Raw genomic sequence first — 22913 nt, forward strand, 5'->3', positions numbered from 1 at the left:
TAAGATCAGATCGCGGTAAGATCAGATCGCGGTAAGATCAGATCGCGGTAAGATCAGATCGCGGTAAGATCAGATCGCGGTAAGATCAGATCGCGACTCCATGGGACCGCGTAAAGATCAGATCGCGTGATGATCAGATCGCGACTCTACGTTGCGCAAAGGATCAGATCGTGTGAAGATCAGATCGCAACTTGTGGTTACACAGGTGACAAGAGATCAGATCGCGAGGATATAGGATCGCGAAAAGATGAGCTCGCGAAAAGATGGGATCGCGAAAGGGAGGTTCCAGAACAAAGAACCCCTGAGAAGGAAGATCAATATGTGACCAAGAGAAGAGAAGAGACCCGAACTCTTTTTATTGTTTTGTCGTCATGTGAAAGAGACCGGGAGACCACGTGACCGAGACCGAAAGACCGAAGGACCAAAGAACCAGACCATATACCGAAAAAAGAAGCTGCAATGTAATGTACCAAGAACGTAAAAGGTGAAAGCGGATGGGGCAGCGGGCTTAGCGCATGATCATGACGCCCGCCTTGACAATCTGCTTCGCCCGGATCGACACGCCCTGATCACTACGCATGGTAACAGCGGGCGTAGCACACAGCTTGACACGCCACTGATCGCGCTGGAGGATCGCCGGAGCGATATTGCAGCCGATCGCCTGTTGGAAATCCGCAGAGAACTTGCTGAGCTCGTCGCACCAGGTGAATTGGAACGTCAACGGCGAACGCAGAAGCTTGCCAGACAGGTCAAAGGCCTGCTCGGTGATGTGGAACAGGTCGAAAAAGGCCTCGTCACGCGTCATGTCGTTCTTTATCTTGGGGATAAAGGGAGCAACCATGGCCCGCAACTTCTGATGGTGATGGTTGAGTTTGTGGTTGCGGAAGGCCTTCGCCTTGGGGCCTTCGGCCATCTTGCCCACGAGAACAGCACGCCGGTCGACAAGCGCCTGGCGGTCGTAGGTCTTGAAGGGGTCGGTCGTCTTCAGCCCGGCCTCGATCTCCTTCATCTCTTTGTCAACCTCGGCGGAGTAATCTTGCCAGCCCTCAATTGTGAGGACCTCGGCGGTGATCAGCTGCAGAATCATGCGCTGGATAAAGTATGGGCGTGACCCGTCGTTCTTGAGCAGGGACAAGGCGTAGTCCCCACGTTCCCGCTCCTGTCTTGGGTGAACAATCGAGCACACGTGCTTCCAAACGAAACCCTCTCCCTCAGACTGGAAATGTTTGCGCCAGTCACCCTCGATCTTTGGCGTGTTCTCGAAATAATTTTTGCAGAAGCCATAGATGTGGGCAAAGAGAGCATTGAACTCGTTGGCCCAGTGTTCGCCCTCATCAACATGGTCAATGCTGGTTTCGACCTTGACCAAAGCAGAAGACGTGGCGCGGCGACGTTCCGGGGGGCTGCCAGTTTCTGTGGCGGTAGGGACCAGCGCTCTTGACACAGAAGAGCTCTGTGACGGCGTGATGCCTGAGTGGCGACTGGCGGCGAGGCCAGAACCAAGATTTCGAACGCCAGTGAAGCCTTGGCCGATGTGCACAGCTGGGCGGGGCGGCAGACCGGAGGGACGCGGAAGTAAACCCTGCTGGGCCTGAGCGGGTTGGGACTGCCGGACCAAAGCGCCTGTCGCAGTCGGGGCGCCAAAGGGGTGAGAACCGCTCGTAACAGCGCGAAGAGGGCGGGCGATCTGCTCGTTGCGGCGGGAGTCATCCACCAGACCCGCGTCGAGCTCCTGAGGGTCACCGTGGACTTGCATCCACAGATGGCGACGGCCGTCGAGTTGGCTTTGAAGAAACTGAAAAAGACCTGTTAGCAATGGTGGTGTTCAATGATAAGAGTCAAAGGAGTTCAATTCTCACCTCGTTTCGCCAGGCGAGTCTCTTCATCTCCGCCTCAATGTCCTGATACAGCACGGTTAGCTATTATCTTTGACTAACCAGCGTCGCACATCCCAGTTCGTTACTAGTACATACCTCGAGCTTCTGCTGATCTTCCAGGCTCTGCGCCTGGAGACTCGCCAGGAGGCCCTCCATCGTCATGCAACGGTCGCTATTCCGCTGCATATCGTGCTCCATGTCGGTGATGCACGCCTGCACCCGATTCTGATACTGCGCATGCTCTTTGCGCTCCCGGTCGTTGAGCGCGCGCAGCCGGTCCCCCTCGTTGGAGACCTTCTTGAGCTCTGCGTCCAACTTGTCGGCGTGGCCAAGCAGCTCTGTCAGGAACTGCAGCACCAACGTGACATCCACGTCGACCTGGGCGACGTAGTCCTGGGGGAGTCCCTCATGCTTGAGGGATCCCATTCGCAGGCCCCACACCCGCGAGTTGATCTGGGCGGCGCTCGCCCGCACTTGCTGAATGGGGTGTTAGCGTGGGATACTCGAAATGGATGGTGGATGTGTCAAGTTGGTAGAGGAGAGTCGACGAGGAAGAAGGTCGCAAAGCAAGCAGGTTGAACCGTTGAAGAGGAAGAGGGAAGGATTGGAAGAGGTTGGAAGTGGGAGAGGGCCCGCCTTAAATAGAGAGTTAAGGCGCTGGGACAGTTGACTGGATGGAAGAGGATGGGAGAGGAAGAGGGGGAGGAGTGGAAGAGGTTGGAAGTGGTAGAGGGCCCGCTTAAATAGAGAGTGGGAGACGGTGGGAGAGGTGGAAGCGGGCGGCAGAAGCAGAGGGTTTGTTGAAGAGCGGATGGCCCGAAGGAAAATAATTGACTTGACTTACCCTGAGGGTTGGAGAGTCGTGACCCGTGAATGTCGCGGCCTTCATCGCGGCGATGAAAGCCTGCGTCGTCTCACCCGGGAGCCGGGCACCGTGGAAGTTGGAGGCGACCCCAGGACCGGGGTACGCCGCGAGAGCGTTGAGACTCAGAGGCGGAGCCGCGCGCAAAGAAGTCTGACCTGGCTGGCCAGGCCAACCAGGTTGTGTGCCCGAGGCACGACCGCTGTTGGTGGGAGGGGCGGGGGCGGCGGACGTGGCGGCGGAAGCGGCACCAGCGGCACCAGCGGCGGGAGCAGGCCGGGCGGCAGCAGCAGCGGCAGCGGCGGCGGGGACAGCAGCAGCAGCAGCCGGGGCGGGAGAAGGCCGGGAGGCGGGAGAGGGGGGAGGAGCGCGAGGCGCCGAACGGAACTGACCCGGGCTGACCAGGCCAACGGGCGCACCACCACCCCCAACAGCGAAACTGCCGGCAGTGGCGCCGACAGAGGAGCCGGAGCTCCCGTCGGACGCACTGTCCGAGCGGTTCCGGCTGTCAGGCCGGCGGGACGACATGGTGACTTCTGCTGAGATGACGATGTGTCAGTAGAGCAAACATTTTGACGAAAACATTTCAAGTGAGCGACAACGGTGATTGAATGGTATCTGATGCGCGCGAGGAAGAGGCGCGAAGACGAGGGGAGAGGCGCGACGGACGGAAAAGGCAGGCGGCGGAGGAGGGTCGACGAGGAAGAAGGTTGCAAAGCAACCTGGTTGAAGAGGAAGAGGGAAGGATTGGAAGAGGTCGGAAGCGGGAGAGGGCCCGCCTTAAATAGAGAGTCAAGGCGCTGGGACAGTTGACTGGATGGAAGAGGGTGGGAGAGGAAGAGGGACCGCTTATGAAAAGAGAGTGGGAGACGGTGGGATGGAAGGGTTTAACTTGCTAGAAGCGGGAGCGGGTTCAACTTGGTTGAAGAGTGGAAGAGGGCGGCAGTGGAAGAGTGTTCACCTTGACGGAAGAGGAAGAGGGCTCAACTCGATCAAAGAGTGACAGAGGATCCCCCTTCACCTCAATCAACGAGTAGAAGACGGTGGAAAAGTTGACCTAGTGGAATACAGCGAGAAAGGAAGAGGAAAGGGGCGGAAGAGGTCGGAGACGGGAGAGAGCCCAGCTTGTTTGAAGAGTGGGGGATGGCGGGAGAAGAGCAGGGCTTGACTTAGTTAAAGGGTGGAAGAGCCCCCTCCACACACCACCTCCCCCCCTTTACCCTGACCAGATCAAAGCCTGGGAGACGGCGGGAGAGGAAGGAGTTTGACGTGGTGGAAGAGGACTCAACAGTTGAGGAGTGGCAGAGGGTGTGAATGGAAGAGTGTTCAACTTGGAAGGGGAAGAGGGCTTGACTTGGTTGAAGTGTGAAGAGGATCCCCTTTTACCTCAATCAAGGAGTGGGAAACGGTGGGAGAGTTGACAGTGGAAGAGGGCGGGAGAGGAAGAACTAAACTGTGGAAGAGGTTGGAGGCGGAAGAGAGCCCAATTTGTTTGAAGATTGGGAGACGGTGGGAGTGGAGAAGGTCGACTTCGTGGAAGCGATTGAGAGAAGAAGAAAGAGAGGGTTCAACTGTCGCGCCCAACAGCCCCGGCTCCGCCTCTCCACTCTCTTGAGGCGTATCCCGGTTCTGGGTTTGCCTCTTTCCAAGGTGCTCGGATCCCCGGTGCCATAACGCAAACTTTCATCGCCGCGATGAAGGCGGCGTCGTTCACGGGTCACGACCACCCGGCCATGAGAGGAATGGAAGAGGACGCCCGTTCACCGTGACCGGATTAAAGCCTGGGAGACGGCGGGAGGGGAAGAGGGTTCGACTTGGCTGAAGAGTGGAAGAGAATTCCCCTTCACCCTGATTAAGGGGTGGGAGACGGTGGGAGGGGGCGACAGGAAAGGGGGTCCAACTTGGTTGAGGAGGAAGAGGTTCACTTTGGTCAAAGAGTGAAGGGTCGAAGAGGGGGGTGCGGGCTCAACTTGGTCAAAACGGAGGAGGGTGAGAGAGGCGGAGCAAAGAAGAGCAGCAAAGCAAAAAAGCAAAACGATCGCGTCGCTCGGCGAGAAAAAACCCAAGTCTCGCGCGAGAAGCCGTGGACAGACAGCGCGAGACTGGGAAACATCGGACGAGGGAACGGAGCAGTGCTGGGACGAATAAAGTAGGAGATGTATATGACTGACCTTCTTACTTCGGATTAAAAATCCGAAGACTTCCCAAGCGAACTTGGGAACAGTGCGGGGCGGGGGAGACAGTCGGGAAACGTGACTGGACTTCGGGCACCGTCAGTAACTGTCAAAAAGCAAAGGGACATGTGGGGAGCTTACAGAGAGCTGGTCGCAAGGCCGGCAGAGACGATGGTTAATAACGAATCTAGACAATGGAAACCAAGCCGTTAGCGACGCTGCCTGTGATGATGTGGAGGGATTGAGCAGAAGGTTGGCGATGGCAGCACCACTTGCGCGACCGTACCGTGGACTGGAGGTGTTGTGGTTGAAGGAGGGAAAGGTGGATGGGTGAGCAAAGGCTGGGGGAATGGGGGAAGGTGTAGTAGCAGTCTTACCAGGACTGAACGTGTGGTGTGTTGAAGAGGGAAAAGGTGGGAGGGTGAGAGAAGGGTGGGAGGGAATATGTATTGGCAGTCTTACCAAAAACTGTTTGTGTTGTGGGTTGAAGGAGGAAAGGGTGGAAGGGCGAGGAAAGGTTGGGAGGGGAAGATGTAGTGGGAGCCTTACCCGGGACTGGAGGTGCTGTGGGTTGAAGGAGGAGAGAGAGGAAGCGGGAGGAAAGGTCTGGAGGGGGAGAATGTAGTGGGACTGGGAGCCTTACCGCGGACTGGGGCTGTGGTGGGTTGTAGGAGGAAAAGCGTCAAAGGCAAGGAAAGATTGGAAGGGGGAGATGTAGTGAAAGACTTACCAGGAGCTGGAGGTCTCGCTGGTGTAAGAGGAAAAAGAATCCAGGATGAGCAAAGGCTGGAGGAGGGAGGATGTGGTGGGGGACTTACCGAAAGCTGAGGCTTGGTTCGTTGTAAGAGGAATAGAGTGAGCGGGAGAGGAAAGGTTGGGGAGGGGGGATTATATACCTGTTTGGAGCTGGCTGCTGGTTCAGAAATTCCTGTGCGATTCAGAAGCAGAGGGCAGCGGCCTCCGTGAATGGGTCAACGAGAATTCACCAGCTGTTGCCAAAGAGAGTGGTGAAGGTGTGGAAAACACCGGACGAAAGCCCAGGGTGGTCGCGTGATAGGCGCGTATCTCGTGGGAGCCCCTCAACGCGTGTTGTTTCTGAACTTTCTGCTGAGCAGATGACCCTACTACAGCTTTCTGTTCCATCACCATTGATAACCAGCGCCTAGCAACCTGCAACAGGATACCTAGGGAGGCATCGTTCTCATGACGAGTCCACCAAAAAGTCCAGGACATATCCTGCTTCCAGTCAACCACCAGGAGGGTGGTCTCTCAGTGGAATATGCCAATCTTCTCCGATATCGTCCGCGAGACCTATTTGAAGTAAGCACAGAACGCGCCTGCAAGTCGAACTTGCCCTCCTTCACGCAACTTTCGGACGGAGAAGCTAATCAATAAACAACCTTTGTCATTGCCAGGTACCTCAGTATGGACAGGGCCATGGTGCCAATCCGATGATGGGTCTCGTTCCGGCTCACGCTGGCGCCCATAATCCCCATCATCGAAAAGAGAAGATCATTAACGCCAAGGTCACGCCAACTCTCACCAGGAAGATTCGAACTGGGAACCTCACCGATCATTCATTGGGCGGTAAAGATCCGTGGGCGCGCTCGTCAACAGTCCCAGCATGAATGGATCTAGTGATCCCAACTTCGTCAGCGCTCCAGTTTCGGCTCAAAATGAGGGGGCCAAGACTCTCTGGTAAGACTGCTTCCAACTGTCTGCAGAAACGCTTGCTGATAGAGATCAAAGACCCTCCTACTTTCACCTCCCACTGGGTAGAGTGAAGTAGACAGGTAGTCAAGTGGTACCCAGAAAGCAGCGCATTCAACCGGCTCAAAAGGCCTTGACTCTGAACGGCACGACTCCCACCAAGCAGAGGGGGAGGAAGCAAAAGGGTGATATCTTAGCACTCCAAGTGAACGCCGGCACTCCAGTGCCTGGCTCTACCCGAGTCTTCAAACTGAACTGGGTTTCAGGTGGAGGCTTGGTTGACCGCCGGTAAGAGCCATTGAACATTGGAACATTGATTTGCCAGTCCCTTGCTGACCATCAATGAAGTAGATGTCAAGTGGTACGCAGAAAGCAGTGCATTCAACGGCCCAAAAGGCCTTGACTTTGAATGGAACTCCAGTCCCTGGCTCTACCCGGGTATTCAAGAGAGGGGCTGTCATCTTTGTTCAAAAAGAAAAAATAAGAAAAAAGAAAACATCACAACCTGTCGACCTCGAGATGGGTCCCGGTGTCTTGCAGCCCGGAGCCCCCAGCGCCCCCAAGTCGCTCAGGAAACCACCATGGGCATGCGGATCGACTAGGAAATCGGACCGTATACTGGCCCTGACGGCGTGCGGTTACTGATGATGAGGAGGAGGAGATTATCAAGAAGGAGGAGGCGGCCATGAAGCGTGAGCTTTTTGCCGACCTTCATATCAAAGGCGTCATAGAGCTCAGCTGGCCTCGACTCTTGTGCCACCAGAAAATGGTTCGCGAGACCGAAATCCGCAAGTTGGCAGCGGTAGCTGCCTCCAGAGAATTTAGAGTCATACTTCCAAAGGATGTTCGGCGGCTTAACATCCTGATGAATATATCCCTATCACAGTGCCGAACCAAGCTGGCACTGGGCACTGGCACTGGCGCTGGCGCTGGCACTGGCAGTGATCAGGCGTCGCTGATTGACCTGGATGAGGCGCTTGTGCCTGGCATGGAAGCCCTCACTACCCAAGATGTCGTGGGGGATGCCTCTGAGGCCTCCTGTCGGCGAGGGTGGCGGCGAGGGTCAGACTGAGACTGGCCAGAGCGAGGAAGCCCTTGTCAATGCCGGCTGGGGTTGGGGCGCTGACGTTCCAAATCATCTCGCCAAATGAGCCGACAGGGGCAGTAGAGTCGCCATTCTGTCAAATGTTCGTGACGGAAGATCTTGTGTTTTGCTGGCGAAACTGTCGAAAGGCGATAGAGTCGCCACAGAATGGCGTGTTGAACTGGGCAGTCTGGGCTTCTGGTGGAGGCTTAGTCGACCGCCGATAAGGGTCATTGAACATTGGAATATTGTCTGCCAGTTCCTCGGATGACTCGAGCGTTTTGCGAGCTGAATAACTCAAAGAGCACGTGAAGCTATCTGCAACCAAGAGCAATAAGATAAGATATCATTGAGACGAAAGGATAAGTAAACGAAGAGCATATGAGAGTGCGATAAGGGGGGCACTGTTGAGGTGAGTTCCTGAGCCCCAAGTATCAGGGACAGACACTGACAGGGACAAACAACAGAACTGCCAGCGCTACCAGGTATCTTAGAAGACGAAAGAAATTATACGGAGCTTAAGGGACTCTAGAGAGCCAGAGCAGGACCGTGTATACCTAATCAATCAAGAAGAGTCTGAAGGGAGTTATTCATTGACCCAGGCCTTAACAAGGAAGAGGTTGAAAAAGAGCCTTGTCAAGGGTACTTGAAAAGGTGTGGCATGTTGACTGACAAGGAACTCGCTTTGGCCCGTGTATGGTTATTGTCAAGATGCAGCACGGTCTGCAACCAAAAAGAGCAGGACCATACAAATACACAACAAGTACCAAAGGGGAGGGGGGAGGAAGAAGAAGAGGACAAGACGGTTTGAAAAGAGGAATAGTGTTGTGTAACGAAGACCCTGGCCTGGCACTATATGGTTATTACTAGTAACCTGCAGCAGGATAAGGAGGAATAAGGGGGATACAAGTGAGTTCACAACAAGACGCTCCATGCCGAGAAGATATACATGGCTGACTGACTCAGTTGACGTCGACAGTTGCCGGTGGAATCACAAGAATGAATATGTTGGAAAGCAGAGCGTAAGAGGGGGATGGACTAGGTCAGAACTAGGTTGACCTAGCCTTGCTCGGCAGCAAGGTATACCTATATGAGCGGACATAGGAGAAGGGAACTATAGGAGGTAAGATATAACGGGGTCCAGCCTTGCCGACTGACGTCGACTGTCGACAGTCGACTATGGGATAGAAGAGTCACTAACTCGGCAGGAATGCAGGACGGCGGGGCCTACATCCTAGGCTAATCTAGCCTGTTGCTCAGCATGGTATACCTTTGTATATGGAAAGACACAAGTCAGCATAGCCATACCTGGGAAGACGTATAATCAGCCATTATTAGGCCCTGCAAAACAGACGTCAACGTGAATAGCCAACAGTTGGCAGCAGAAAGAGAAGAATCGCCAAAGACAGCAATGGAAGAAAGAAGGAGGTCGGCAGAGACTAGGCTGACTAAGGTAAATCCCCTAGGAACCTAGCTTGTTGCTGCCGCCTGCTAATAGTACACATAGGTGGAAAAGACACAGTGATACCGCTAGATACTTATACCTGACAAGACAAAACGCATACACAACGAGTCGACGTTGACACTGTCAAGGCCTGACTTGGGTGGAGGATATCACACTCCGAGTACCGCTGATCACCATCTGCACAGAATGGTGACAGCTCAGTAAGATAGAAAACCCGACAGAAACGCAAGGGGAGACACACACTTGCAACTAGACCCGTGGCATCAACATGCGAGCGGCAGGGATTTCAACAGAGACAAGAAAGGGGGGGAAACACAGCATGAAAGCGTCACATCGCGTGGGAGAAAGGGACCCAGGACGCTGGACAAGGGTACTGGCCCTTGCCAATAGCATCTATGACTGGACTCGAAGAGGCGAGGTCATCAAGACGGAATGGTCAGTGGACGACGGACCAGGCAGCGGTGCTGAGAACTTTCCCGTTCCCGTTTTGAAGCGACAGACCAGGCTGCCGGCCGGAGGCCGGAGGGGAGGATCGAGGATCGAGGGAGAGGTAAACAGTTTCGTATTTTCGTTTCAATTGAAATTGATGCCCATAGTTCAAGCTTTCCAATCGGTGGTGGGGTGCCTTTCCTCTTGATCTGTTCTAATCAGTTAGAACTTTAAATCCTGCCTGGCATCATTCGATGGACCCCGGCGGGAGAACATACTGGACTGTCCCACCCAAGTTGGCTTCCCTGAGTCGAGCTATGAGTACATGGTCCTAGTGTGACGATGAGGTTGGAATCAGTCTGAGATGCTGTGCTGTCTTGCAGAACATCTCGAGTTTCTGGAGCCATTCCCGCCATTCCCGAAGCAATACTGGAGCTCTGGTTGCCAGGCACCTGCCTGCCCACTGTAACAGCTTCGGTAGCGGTTGCGCTGCTAGCGTAGCCTAGCTCGACGTCTGTCTCTGCGTGTAACCCAATAACCTTCAAACGCACAGCCGAAACTAAGATCTTCATAGTTGAATTGATTCTGAATTGTATGAGGAAAAGATCCGGCAACTGTGGCGTTGCTGGATATCTAGCTACCTAATGTGCTAACCGCTTGTGGAAGTGGCTGCCAGGTACCTGCCTGCCACTGTAACAATCTGCCCGCCGCCAGAATGATCGGCGCCCTCGTCGAATACTGACGTTCTGAAGAATGGCTGTCAGAACGTTCAGAATTCAGAATTCAGAACAGGCGAAGAAGGAAGCTTCTCGTGATGATATCCGCCTATTTCTCTCTAGTTCTGTTGGGTTCCGAAGCCATTCTCGAAGCAATTCTGGGGCCCTGTTTGCCAACCGTCAACTGTTCTGGAAGCCATTGGCCCATTGATCAAATTCCTGACCCAGTCCTTCAAACTGTACAAGATACCAATGCTTCCCTGCCGTGATCCTTTGCGCCAGGATCTTCTTGATGGGGTGATCTTCGGTCATAACAGGCTGAATCGCGGGAAGGTGCCTGCCGTAAGGATCGAATGTATGTGGTTCCAGGTGATCAATGCTGACGACGTCGTGAATCTTCCATGAGGGCGGTAGGCTGTTGGACTCGCGGGAGTCTCTTGGTTGAGGGCCCTCCCGGCCTGCAGCCACTGGGTATACGCGAACTAACCGAAGGCAAGCTATCGTCTTCAACAGTGCCCATGTCGGAGGAATGGCGCCGACGAGCGGCCTGGACAAGAGGCGACTTGAACAGGCGACATCTTGCTTGCGGTCTCGATCTTTACCACTCTACCATACTGCCCGGGAGGGTTGGAAGTGTGAAGGTTGAGCTTGCTTATACGAGGAGGAACTGGCCGGCGCCGGAGGAACGTACTAGCGGAGTCGAGCGAAACCGCTTGAGAAGTGAAATGACCTGGTCAGTGATATCTCCCGTCGCTCTTGAACTACCACCGTGATATTGACGACATACTAGGTATTGTCCTCCGCAACCTCGTGATGGAGGCAGCAGTGCACGCCACGGCTATCTGCTCGGCGTTTTCAAGTTGGGAATCGGCGGCGGCAGCAGCGGTGGGTGTCGAGCATAACTATTATCGCTTTCCTCTAGTTCCTTTGCTGTTCAATAGCCGCCATAAATGGCAAGCAGGTATTGAGTCGTTACAGCCTTCTGACGCTGCCCACTTAGGCTCTCGTGATATCCCTTAACCATAAGATACTCCAAACTGAATATCTGAACCAAAGGACCGGGAGGTTCGACCTTAGAACCCGTAGTCATCTATAACAATCAGTCAGAACCGGTACAAGGCTATAATACCTAAATAAAAATTTGCTTACGCCCTGCATGTCCAGCCTGAAGTTTCTGTTCTCATAGATAAGGCCCTGCGATGTCGGAAGTCCCTCCAGTTTGCTATCTGGGATTTCGTCGATAAACTCCTTGACAGCATCTCCCTCCGTATTCCAGAAACCCGTTCACGGTTCATGTCCTGGCGCCACTTGACCAAGCGGTCCCGATTTCTGTCATGGACCGCGTAGAGACGAGTGTAGGCATACTTGGCGAAGTTCGCTAGGTCCTGCTCCTTGATCGGGGCTGAATTCAAGTCGCCCTTATCTTCATACTCAGCTTGTTGGTAATGGCCCGAGCATATTTTGTCTCGGATACAGCTGGTAGTTCATCTCGTGGCTGCTGGAGATGTGAGGGCAGCTTCAGCCTGGCAAAAGAACGGCGGCGACGACACGCTTCGAACTGGGTCGCCTGAGAAAGTAGATTGTGGGGTTCTCGACTTGTAACCGCTCGGGTATCACTTCACTTCACTCTACCCGGTGGGGGGTGAAAGTAGGAAGGGGGACTTGACTTATAACCCCGGGCAGTTCACGAATGATTGAGTTCAGATGCGTCGAGGCTGGCCCGGCCCATGGTGTAGGAATGGGGTAGGAACGTGTATTTTCGTTTAGAGGGCAGAGCATTCGAGGACGCGAAAATGCTGCAAAGACGTTGTAGATGAGGTATCTCAATACTCAAGGATCGGCGGCGACGGTAGTAGTGAGGTCGTCATCCGGCCTCAACCGCAGCGTGTCGTACCTGTGAGTGTGCCCATCCCTCTTGTCATGTCCAACCGCTTGTTGGCGGCCTTTCGTTTGACCCAGACTTCGCATTTCAGGCACCCACCAGGTTGGTTGGCTTCTAGGAAGAATCGAACTGAGAACAGTGGGAGGTCTTTTCAGTAGGGATGTGACCGCAGGGACAGGTTCAGGTCAGATGCCACGACGGGGACAATCGAAGTCGAAGCATAAGTGTCGTGTTCAACGTCAACGTCAGTGATCCATTAGGCAACTGTCGGCCTGGTGTTCCCTTCCCACCACCACCTGTAGAAGGAGCCGAAGAGGACTTTCCCGGATTGACACAATCCTAGGCAATAGGTAGTAGGAGCAACCCAGCTGAGACTCGGCCGGGTAACCTACAACGACATTGCACCTTAGCGAATTCAAGTCACGCTCAACATAGACAGACAGACACACAATTAGCAAAAGGTCCAACCACCTCACGAAAGGCTTCAGTAGAATGTCTCTATTCTCTCGGCGCTACCCGAATCACGTACTGACGAAGAAAAGAACTAATTAAAGAGGATCGCTGCATGTGTGCCCGCAGGCAGGTGAGGTGCTGCCCATCCTGCCGGCCCGGCCCCAACAAGTCCTCCCGCTTCGTGAGTCGAATTCTCTGCCTAGGTGTACAATATCAGATCAGCAACATCAAACGCCAACGCCATCTTGAAAAGTGCGCCTTTTTTATAGAGTCCGCGTCCCAACTGAGCCGTGATGGTGAGAAGTGGGACAAGAGGCGCGGTGCGGTACTAGTGCGGGTGGAAATCAGCGATTATCGACAGGGCCCAATGGGTGATCAGGCCAGGAGCGGACACAACACCAGGCTCATTCGCCGGGCGTATCGTCAACTCGTCGACTATCGGGATGTTTTGGTGTGGGGTTGAACGATTCTGGACGGGGTGGATAGCCGAGATCGGGGTGGAAGGGGCATCTGGTGAGAAGTGAGTGGGTATCACTCAAGCGCGGGGCGCGAGAGACTGCAGACGTAGCAATTAGCATAGAGTGGTGGATGCGAGGATGAAACGGCTTACCTTGGGAATTTCCTAAGCAGACAGACAGCAGGGTGTCGTGATTAGTGTCTAGATCGCCTTGGTGCGAGAGAACAAACTGCTGTAGACCGCGTCCACAACCGGAGCAGCAGAGATCATCCTTCCGTCGAAATAGCGGCCGTTCAGGCCCTTGATGGCATTCTCGCCGCCCTGGACTTTGTCGAACTTGAGGTAGATATCGCCCTGAGAGTTGGGGTCGAGTGCGATGTGCACAACATGGCCGTACTTCTCCTCGGCCTCTTGACGAACCTCGTCCTCCAGCTCCTTGATCCAATCCTCGCCTTCTTGCCTGCAGAATCATTAGTATGGTTGTGTCTACGAAAGAAGGGCATGTTTACGTACTCGGCTGGGTCAAACATGTTATGCAGAACCACGCAGCGACTCGCCATGTTGACGTTGACAGGAAGCGGTTTCGTCTCGGTCTTGGGTTTGAGAACCTGTCGCTCAATAGGGCCGTTGTTTGGCTCGTCAGTTCTTGCCAACTTGCGCATGAGGGCATCTCGGCTATAATTGTTGAAGTTAACGCCAGCAACATCCGTGTCGTCCAAGGCGCTGGCGCCGGCGCCCTTGTCATTGTCTCTGCCGCCGGCCCGGTCAAAGTTGGAGGTCGGGGGGCCTCTGCCGCCGGCTCCCGAGAAAGCAGATCCCTGATACTGTTGATTCTGGCCTTGGAATCCGCGTAAGAGATTGGCGGTTGACTCTGGGGTAAACTTATCATTTCCAAGTCCCACACGGATCGGACGACCGGCCAGGTCAAATCCGTTCATCTTCTCCAGGGCTTCCCGGGCTTGCGTAGCGTCGCGGAACCTAGAGCTTTGTTAGCGACATGTCAGAAATCGAAGATGAGTGGACACTTACTGGACGAAGCCATAGCCCCGACTACGACCGTTGTCGTCCTTCTGCAGCTGCACAAACTCGAGCTCGCCAAAGGGCTCGAAGACGTTCTGAAGATCCTGCTCAGTGATGCTGAAGTGGATGTTTCCCACGTACAGTCTGTGGAAGGGGATCGAGTTGGGGTGATTTCCAGACGACTCCGAGTTGCGCACTTGGCGATTCTTCTCAGCCTCGGTGAGTTGGACAATGACGGGGATACCTAGGAGCTTTTGACCAGTGAGCTGGAGGGCTGCAGCGACTGATTCTTCATTCTTGAACTCGACATAGCCAACTCTGAGAGCATAATGTTAGCGACAGGGTTCAGTTGATGGTTAAGGCACTAGACAGGCATGATGACACTTACCCCTTGCTACGGTTGCTGACGCGGTCCTTGACAATCTGCGCCTCAGCCACGGGGCCAACCTTTTCAAAGAATTCCTTGAGCTCGCGGGTGCGAAGGCGGGCGGCTAGCTGCTGGACAAAGACGGTACGGCGATCGCGCTCGTCGCCGGTAGGGGTCGGGTCGCGAGGCGTGCTATGCCTGCGGCTTCGACGGTCGTCATCGCGGCGGCGATACTCATCACGCGAGCCACGACGGTCGTCTCCGGAAGGGCGGTAGGAACGGGCTGGCGAGCGAGAACGTGAACGGCCGCCGCGGCCACCGCGGTTGCTTCCCCGGTAGTAGTCTCCGTCGGCTCTATGACGACGTGAGTGTCGACCAGAATCATGGCTCCGGCTCCTACGCCTACTCTTATGACTTCCAGTCCCGCTCTTGGGGGTGTCTCGTCCACTAGAAGAGTCCCGGTAGCGGCCTCCGCTGCGATCGCGACGCTTGTGTCCGTCTCGAGCCCGGTCGCGGTCTCGGTCGCCGTCGCGGCTGCGATCACGGCCGCGGTCACGCTCGTGGTCGCGCTCGTATCGCTCGCTGCGGCTTCCTGCCTGGGGCGAGCTCCCATTAGCTGTTGCCTTGCTGTTCTGCTCCTTGGAGGAGGCAGTCGAGTCAAGGAGGGCCTCGACGTCCAAGCCTGACATTTTTGTTTTCTTGTAGTTTTTTTCTCTCTCTTCTTTTTATTCCTGTTCTTTTCAGTGTCACAAGATTCACGTGCTGTTTGATTCTTTGATATCAGGATGCGATACAGCTGGGCTGAATGTATCGCGATCCTGGACACCTTGTGGTGGATAGGATTCGGTGGGAGGATGAGAGGCGAAAGCGACTTGTAGAAAGAGGTGAGTGGATTCAGAAACTGTGTGGCTCATTCTGGAGGGGCGCCTGGATCACGTGGCTGTACTAGCGTAGTTCGACTGTAGACAGTATATACACGGTGTTGAGTACGGTGTTGTGCACGAATCTATAAGGGGTCCGGGCGTTGCACAGGGCCAGCTCGAGCAATCATTAGGTCTGGACTGACAAACTGTTCACGGTTGTTCAAGTCTTGGACGGTGAAGCCCATTCTTGAGAGGCACGTTGGCTTTGATAGCCCAAGCAAAGAATCATGCAATGTCAGCAGGAGCTGGGCGTCTTATAGGCTTTATGTTGCCGGTGTCGATGGAGATCTTCAGTTCCCAAGTACGGAGTAGCGCCTGACTTCGAGATGAAGGAAGGGTCAACAATCTCAACATCAGAACAGCCACTCTTTTCTTACAATTTTAGGAAAGGGAGGAAACGGTAGCTTTAAGTTTTACCGGATTCTCTGTTTCCTTGCATCATCACAATCACTCTGGTCTCGCGGAACGTACCCGCTGATGCGATGGCTGTGTCGCCTGCCCTGCGACTGCATCTGCAACATTAAGTCTCAACGCGACATGGCGAGCGAAGGGAAACCTAGAGTAACGAACTCGACTGTCACCACTGTGGCACGCAGACCATCAAGACACGTTTAATGACTGTATCGCCATCAATCTCTTAACTGCCCACCGCTTGCTGCCTGAAGTCGTTGCCTTGACCCTGTTGCAAGACGATGCCCAAGCCAACATCTCTGAAGCCTGGCTTCTCAAGAGTCCTGCCTCAAAGTTTCCTCGTTACGAGAGGCAGGGCTGTCAATCCGCGGCCCCTTCCGGCTAACCAGAAGCCATCCAAACCCCATCCTCTTGAGGATGTTCCAGGTAAGAAGCTTAGAAGACTACCTTCTCTAGGCGATACCAGGGCTCCCACATCATCAGGCGAATGGTATGAATCTCGGGTGCTGATGGACTAAGCAGGCATGGAATTGAACTTGGGAAGCCGCTTACGGGTCTAGGAAACGCCAGCTCGAGGCAGCACCAGTCGGCGACTCGAGGCCGGTAGAACGAACTCGATTGTCACGAACGGACGGGTCACTGGGTGCATGCGCTGAACCGCTTGTACAGCCAGGTATAGCCAATGCTGGTTCTGGATTAGCAACGAAACAACTATGACGAAGTCACAAACTTCAAGCACGTCAGCAGCTGGCCGACAACGGCAATTGTTCAGATCACTCCAAACCCCCAGTTCCAGTTACGCGCCCCCCGCCCTGAACGTGCACGACGGGGGCATCAAGAGCCAACTGTCTTTTCCAAGCTGACACGGGAGAATCTGTTCCTGTTCAACACGATGACCAAGTCCTGCGGAGGAAGTTCCCGTTCAAAGTCTAGCTCGAGATCCCAAGCGACTACTAGTACGGACAATAGAAAGACAACAAAAGCAACAGACAGGACCTTATACGGGTTTGCGGCGCTTGCATTTGAGAATGGGGTCCTGAGTCCTCCGAATTCGCGTCCTCCTGACAATCTCGCCGATCTGCAAGCACGGATCAACCGGCCCCGTCGTACTGCCTCGCCTCCCGAAAGCGCCTGTAGAGCACATGTCCATGCGGTTTAGACCGCCCTAAACAAGGACCCTATAGTACTCATCTCGGCCAAGCTACTAAATGATTTTGAAGACGACCTTCGATATACAAGAGTATATAATCGAGCTTTCGGCGCCTTCCCTGCCAACATCGGCTTTAACAACGGCCTGTGGGTTCCACAGCCCGACGTGGTAGAAGCAGTCCACGGCCTAGCCTTTCCAGTCAGGGCCGAACTTGGCGGTGCCGCCGTCCTCACCGATGAGCCCGACTCCATAACCTTGCCGCACCTACTGGCGAGTGAAGAGGACGCGGAAAGGACATGGAGGAAGCAAGAACCCAGAGCGCCTATAATGGGGTAGCCCTCGTGTATGGAATGAACCAAGCGCTTGCTTACCTAGATACACCAGACCCTCATGGATATGCAGCTGTCAGCAGCTCTACAATAGATGACACCAATATCCAACTTCTTTCTCGCATTACGCCGCGCCGTCCGAGGTAAAGGATGGAATGTTGGAATATCATCAGTATCCGATCAACCTCTACAAACCTAGTCAACTCAGTGAAAAAATAAAACGGGGGCGAAGGCAGCTTAGGAATCTCCAGGAGACGCCAGAAAGGAGCCGTACGCTCTGCGAGACCGGCTAGTCGACCAGTGGAAGAAACAGCAGGCAACGCTCTGCGCTGCGGATGTTGTACAAACTGCCAAAGGAATCCTGCCACTCTCCTCAACTGTTGCGCCGGGGGACCTTCAATCACCTGACTGGTGGCTTTGGCGACAACTGGGAGTTTGAGGCCGTCGACAAATCGCTCATGCTCTCGCCGTACCAACACGATGTGGGCGGCCGAGAGGCAAGCGGAAGGTTTCCAAGGCGGCTTCATTGACGCATCTTTCCAAATCCCGTTCGCCACCCCTGGATCATGCTGCAAGATTAAGCAGCACAAAGAAGCGGGAACCATCTGGACAGACACGCTACTAAGGCTCAAGGACATGCAGGTTGAGTGCAGTGCCGCGTAGGGAAGAGCACATGCGAAGTTTTTAAGTACAATCATGGATAGGTCAGACAATTGACAAGACAGTGTATCTGAGTAGTATCTATGAAGTATGCTTGTACAGGCGTGAGCAGGTACAGACATAAACCAGGATTCTCTCTTCTTCTAATGTCAGTTATCACCTTTGGTGTCTAATGTCCGAGGAGAGACTGTAAGAGAGTAGAAAATGAATTGTAGGTTTAAGGATTAACCCCAATAGAGTTAGTAGAGAGAGGATTGGTTAATGGAGCGCGTCCAGCAGTCGGTCACCGGCGTGTATCGGGGTCTATTTTGGTATTTTGGTATCGTCTGCTGTCTTTGGCATTGAACCATCTCATGCCGCCCAAACATTCCAGCTCATGCTATATGCCGATTTCACACCACCGCCTAGGTAGGTTACCATACCCTCTTCTATACAAACTACCTCCCCTTCCCTTTCTTCTCCTTCTTCCCTCCACTCCCACTCCCACTTCCACCTGCCCCGGCTCCAATGCCACTGCCCCCGGCCCCTGCCCCGGCCATGGACAACAAACTCGCCATGTCCGCCCCACCACCGCCCGCCGCGCCCATCTCCTTCATCATATCCTTCAAAAAGTTCTCACTCACCCCACCACCCGTCATAGCCGGACTATAGTACGGCAACAACTCGCCCATCTTCCAGCCCCTTGGCACCGCGGGACGCGGCCACTTCTCTCCATTACCCAGCTGCGGCGGAGGCGGCGGGGCACCGCGCACCACCACGCGCAGGGCCGGGGAGGAGTCCGTCGTGGGATGTGCGCGGAGGTGTTTGGCGACGAGGATGTACAGGTGGTGTTTATTCTTTATACTGACTTGCGGAGGATGGGCGTGGTTGTGCAGGTCGACGCGCACCCGCCCCGGGTTGGCCCAGTCCTTGGGGTGCAGCTTGCCGGCTTCCAGGACGGTTTGCAGACGCAAATTGGCGCAGGCGTGCACGATTTCGGTTGCGAGAGGGTTGTGTACTGCCAGAGACAAAGGCACGCGGCGACCCTCGGCGCGCGTGCGGGAGGCGTCGAAGTAGACTGGGTAGAGGCACTGGTAGCGCTTGTAGGCGCTGTCGTCGGTCGTAGTGTGCATTTGGGGGTAGCCTCGAGGTTGTTGGGCAGCCCTTGGGGGAGGGGATCTAGGCTGGGCGCTGGGTTGTGTACTAGCAGGAGGTTTAGAGGTGGAGGTGGTTGCGCGCGCTCGCATAATGTCCGTGTCGACAAAGTCGTCAATGTCGCCCTCCGAGGGGTCGGACATGTCGACGTCGCTGTCCGAGACTTCTTCTACCCGCGGATGGGACATGGTTGGTTTGGCTGGATGGTGGTAGTGGTTTCGCTGTGCGAAAGGGGAGGAAATTGCGGGGAGTGGCAGGAACAAAAGCATCGAGGTTGAATGTGGGGTTGTGGTTGACGGTCCACTACGGAGTGCGTACCCGAAACCCAAGCCACAGTTCGTGCGGGACAGGGGCTTTTTGTGGCTCTTCAGCCTCCTTCACATGTCAGCTCCGCCCTCACACAACATGCGGTACGAACCCTGCATTGTATCTCAGCGGGGGATGCGGGAACTGGCAGAGAAACGTCCACAGGTTCGAGTGATGCTCAGCCACAAACCATTGAAACAGTGAACAAATCTACGAAGAAATTATATGTTATGTATGTACAAACGATCTAAGGAGGGTCCAGCAAGCTGTATAAGCAGCCTGCCTCTTCCCAGCAATCCCATTTCTTTGCCACAAGGTCCCTCCTGTACTGATGCTGCGTATACCCCTGACCCGACAAAAACGCCGATAAGTGAACCCCTAGTAGAGGTCATGCAAAATAAATAGAGATAACAACCACCCACCCCGATGTCAAATCCTCAATAACTTACAACAACTCGGATACCGAACGTCGGAAGGAAGCTGCCAATCCCGTATTCCAGGGACCATACATACCCATACACCGCCATCAAAATCAAAATCTAGGTATTAATTCCTCTTTCGCCGACGAGGCAGCCCCTGAGCCGTCCGCGCCCTCACATCCCCCTCGGCAAGCCACTTGCTGGCCTTGACGAGCTGGACCACGTTGATAATCTGCTTGAGGGCCATGACGGGGAAGCTGACGCCGGCAAGGACCCAGGGCCAGAAGCTGTCCATCTTGTTTGCGCGGGCCAGCTCGAGCGCGCCCGCGCTGTACGGGTTGGTGAAGATCTGCTTGAGAAGCGACGAGTCGACCTCGGCGCCCTGGTGGATGGCACTCGCCGCGTCGGGCGGCACCTGCTTCAGCAGCGAAGGTGACAGGAGCGGGGAGGAGAAGGAGAGCAGGTACAGCGCGATGAAGAAGGCCTCGTTCAGCGCGCAGGCTATGAATAGCACGTTCTGTAGGAATTGATTAGCGTGTGGAAAATTAAAGCGGGAAATTGAGAGATAATAAACCGACCTTATTGGTGTAGTACAGCGACAAAATCCTGCTCCGCGACTTGTCGACGTTCTTGTGGCTCTGTTCGGCGCCGCCCATGGCCAGCGTGGCGTACATGTGCATGTAATGGCTGGCTAGGTCGAGCGAGATGAGGCCCTGGAACACGATGGCCCAGCGGGGGAAGGCCGACGACAGGAAAACGAGCAGGCACGCTGTTGTGCACCGGTCCGTCACCATGTCGAGCACGGCGCCGAAGCGCGTCGACTGTTCAAAGTAGCGCGCCGCGTACCCGTCGAGCGCGTCCAGCAAGCAGGACACGCTGTACAGCAGCGAGCACGTCCGCGGGTGCAGCGGCATGTAGTAGAGCGAGGCCACGGCCAGCACGATGCGCGAGTAGCCTGCGAGAGGGCAGACATACGGTCAGCATGCGGTAATTGGAAGCTTTTTGTTGGAATAGGGGTTCGTACCTATGATGTTGGGCCACAGCAGAAAAATGTTCTCCTTGGGCTCGTCTTCGGCAGAGTCTCTGACGTCGTTGATAAGGGCACTTCCATTGCCGCTGGAGCTTTGCGCAGATTTATCCCCCAGATGCTTCTGGCGCCGGTTCTTTGCTTCAGCCATGACGATGTGTCTTTTTGTCAATCATGGACAGGCTGATGAATTTTCTGCCTCTCTTGAAGAGCCGGTGTGTTGCGAAGCCGAGCGTTCCGGAAGGTGTTGAGATCAAGGATGCGATAGCTCCTGCCAGATCCACAACTGTGGAATCAAAGTCCCGTGAAAAAGGATGCTGAGTCCTGTGCTTGACGTCCGATGAGGCTGATGGAGTCGTCGTTGAATAGGCTAGAGAGTCTTGAGATGAACCGTCCTCGGAATCCCGGGGTGGACAAAAGGCGATGCGATGACGAGACCGGCATGCAACCGGGTCCGGTTGTGGCTCCAACGTTATCAGCTAGCCTTATCAATCAACTTTGTACTTTTACTGTGGTGGGGCGCGTTTTGGGAAAACTTGGCGCGTTATGAGCTCTTGGCAGTTTGAGCAGCGGTTGCACTTACACCGTAAACGGCAACTTAGTGTTAAGTGCGCCTTTGAGTCTTTGACTTCGAATGGAATACCTCGGCCTTCGCGTTCCTTACATCAGCATAGTCCGCAAGACTTTGGATCGGCTTCAAGAAGGATTATCTGGAGTCGGCCTTTTCTCGCGAGTTCGACGAGACGCGCCGGCCAAACATGACATGGGCCGTTATAAACCCTCCCACGCGCAACATCGTCCAAGACGCCAAGTGTGTCACTCGACAATGACCCCAGGTGATTTTCACCATTCCATCATTCAGCCCAGCCAATAGACACTAAAATGGCTCCCACTATGCCTCCCGGATATCTCTCTGCCACTGAGTGCTATTTTCGCAACGAGGAGGCTGAGGCCATTGTTCGAACCGTCGGCTACCATTGCGAAGACTATAGTCGTGGCATGCTTTGGTTCCCGCGTAAGGTACACGTCGGCATTCGTCCCTCGATCGCGACACCCTTCCAGCGTACCCCTACCACGGGACTCGGCTTTCTCGATCGGTTACCTCTCGAGCTCTTGCATGACGTATGGCTACGTCTCGACATGCGATCGCTATTCAACCTCCGTCAAGTGAATATCAGGGCGAGAGAGACGGTGGACGCTCTCAATCAATACCAGCTGGTGGTCTCGTATGGCCTGAACCTTTTCTGCGCGCTTTTACGGACACAACTTGCTAGCGGCATTTCTCTCTCCGACTTCTACGATGCACTGTGCAAGAAGAATTGTGCTCTTTGCGGAGAATTTGCCGGCTTCATGTCACTCCTGACGTGGACTCGATGCTGCTTTGCGTGTCTCGAAAAGGCTCCCGAACTAGAAGTGCAAAGTCTCGCCTCTGTCCGCAAGACATTTCACTTGAGAAAGGGCCAGTTAGCCCAATTGAAGTCATTCAAGACTTTGCCAGGAATATACTGGGTGGACTCGGGGTGTGTGCTCGAATCTGTACGCAAATCCCGCACCACGGTCGTTTCCGCCCATCAAGCCAGGCTGCTTTTCGGACAACAGCTGCACACACCAGCACAGGAACAAGAAACGAACTGGGACCGTCGGAGTTCAATACTCAGATACACGGCGGCGTGCGAACTTGCCTATTATGATAAATCAACCGGCAAGGTGGAGAATGGAATATGCTGTGCCGGGTGTCAACTTGCTCTCGAAAAGCGCATCATCGGCTCCTGGGGCGAGGATTGGTCTTACGAGGCTCGCAACAAGTCATATGCCCGAGATGGACTTCTGGGACACTTTCGATGGTGCAAACAGGCACAACTCTTGTGGGAATCTAGTGGCGGAGGTAAACGTCGGCCACCCGAGTTGCCGGCGTTCGCCTGGCGCGGAAGCTTCTTTAAGGACAGAGAATGACAAAACGATGGGAAATTGTTCGCGAGTTTAGCGCTATTATTAGGCTGTACTCTTATGATTTGTCTGAGCAAAAACAGGTCTACCTAGACCTTCGTCCACCGGCCG

General features: G+C 54.6%; 5 protein-coding genes across 5 annotated transcripts; 1 reads left to right on the forward strand and 4 right to left on the reverse strand.

The window, feature by feature from the left end:
- Positions 1–508: 508 nt before the first annotated feature.
- On the reverse strand, positions 509–2009 carry N656DRAFT_760901 (uncharacterized protein; the record flags this gene model as incomplete). Its single annotated transcript, XM_064813225.1, has 3 exons — positions 1974–2009; positions 1860–1901; positions 509–1795 (listed from the first exon to the last, which is right to left on the reverse strand). Exons 2-3 carry the CDS (start codon positions 1884–1886, stop codon positions 509–511), a joined length of 1314 nt encoding a protein of 437 aa, XP_064666207.1. The 5' UTR covers positions 1887–1901; positions 1974–2009.
- An 11301-nt stretch (positions 2010–13310) lies between these two features.
- Positions 13311–15185, reverse strand: N656DRAFT_801577 (splicing factor, CC1-like protein; the record flags this gene model as incomplete). Its single annotated transcript, XM_064818138.1, has 4 exons — positions 13311–13569; positions 13623–14087; positions 14139–14447; positions 14518–15185. 4 exons carry the CDS (start codon positions 15183–15185, stop codon positions 13311–13313), a joined length of 1701 nt encoding a protein of 566 aa, XP_064666208.1.
- A 2910-nt stretch (positions 15186–18095) lies between these two features.
- N656DRAFT_783867 (SRP19-domain-containing protein) lies at positions 18096–19395 on the reverse strand. Its single transcript, XM_064816044.1, has one exon. The coding sequence runs from the start codon at positions 19289–19291 to the stop codon at positions 18407–18409; it is 885 nt and encodes a 294-aa protein (XP_064666209.1). The 5' UTR covers positions 19292–19395; the 3' UTR covers positions 18096–18406.
- A 198-nt stretch (positions 19396–19593) lies between these two features.
- N656DRAFT_848386 (uncharacterized protein) lies at positions 19594–21333 on the reverse strand. The gene is made up of 3 exons (XM_064819300.1): positions 20853–21333; positions 20407–20783; positions 19594–20345 (listed from the first exon to the last, which is right to left on the reverse strand). The coding sequence occupies exons 1-3, from the start codon at positions 21004–21006 to the stop codon at positions 19956–19958; spliced, it is 921 nt and encodes a 306-aa protein (XP_064666210.1). The 5' UTR covers positions 21007–21333; the 3' UTR covers positions 19594–19955.
- An 88-nt stretch (positions 21334–21421) lies between these two features.
- Positions 21422–22911, forward strand: N656DRAFT_783869 (uncharacterized protein). The gene has a single exon (XM_064816045.1). The coding sequence runs from the start codon at positions 21738–21740 to the stop codon at positions 22806–22808; it is 1071 nt and encodes a 356-aa protein (XP_064666211.1). The 5' UTR covers positions 21422–21737; the 3' UTR covers positions 22809–22911.
- Positions 22912–22913: the final 2 nt, after the last annotated feature.

The sequence above is a fragment of the Canariomyces notabilis genome (genome assembly GCF_033297395.1).
Source record: "Canariomyces notabilis strain CBS 508.74 unplaced genomic scaffold N656scaffold_30, whole genome shotgun sequence".
In the NCBI taxonomy this organism is placed as follows: Eukaryota; Fungi; Ascomycota; class Sordariomycetes; order Sordariales; family Chaetomiaceae; genus Canariomyces; species Canariomyces notabilis.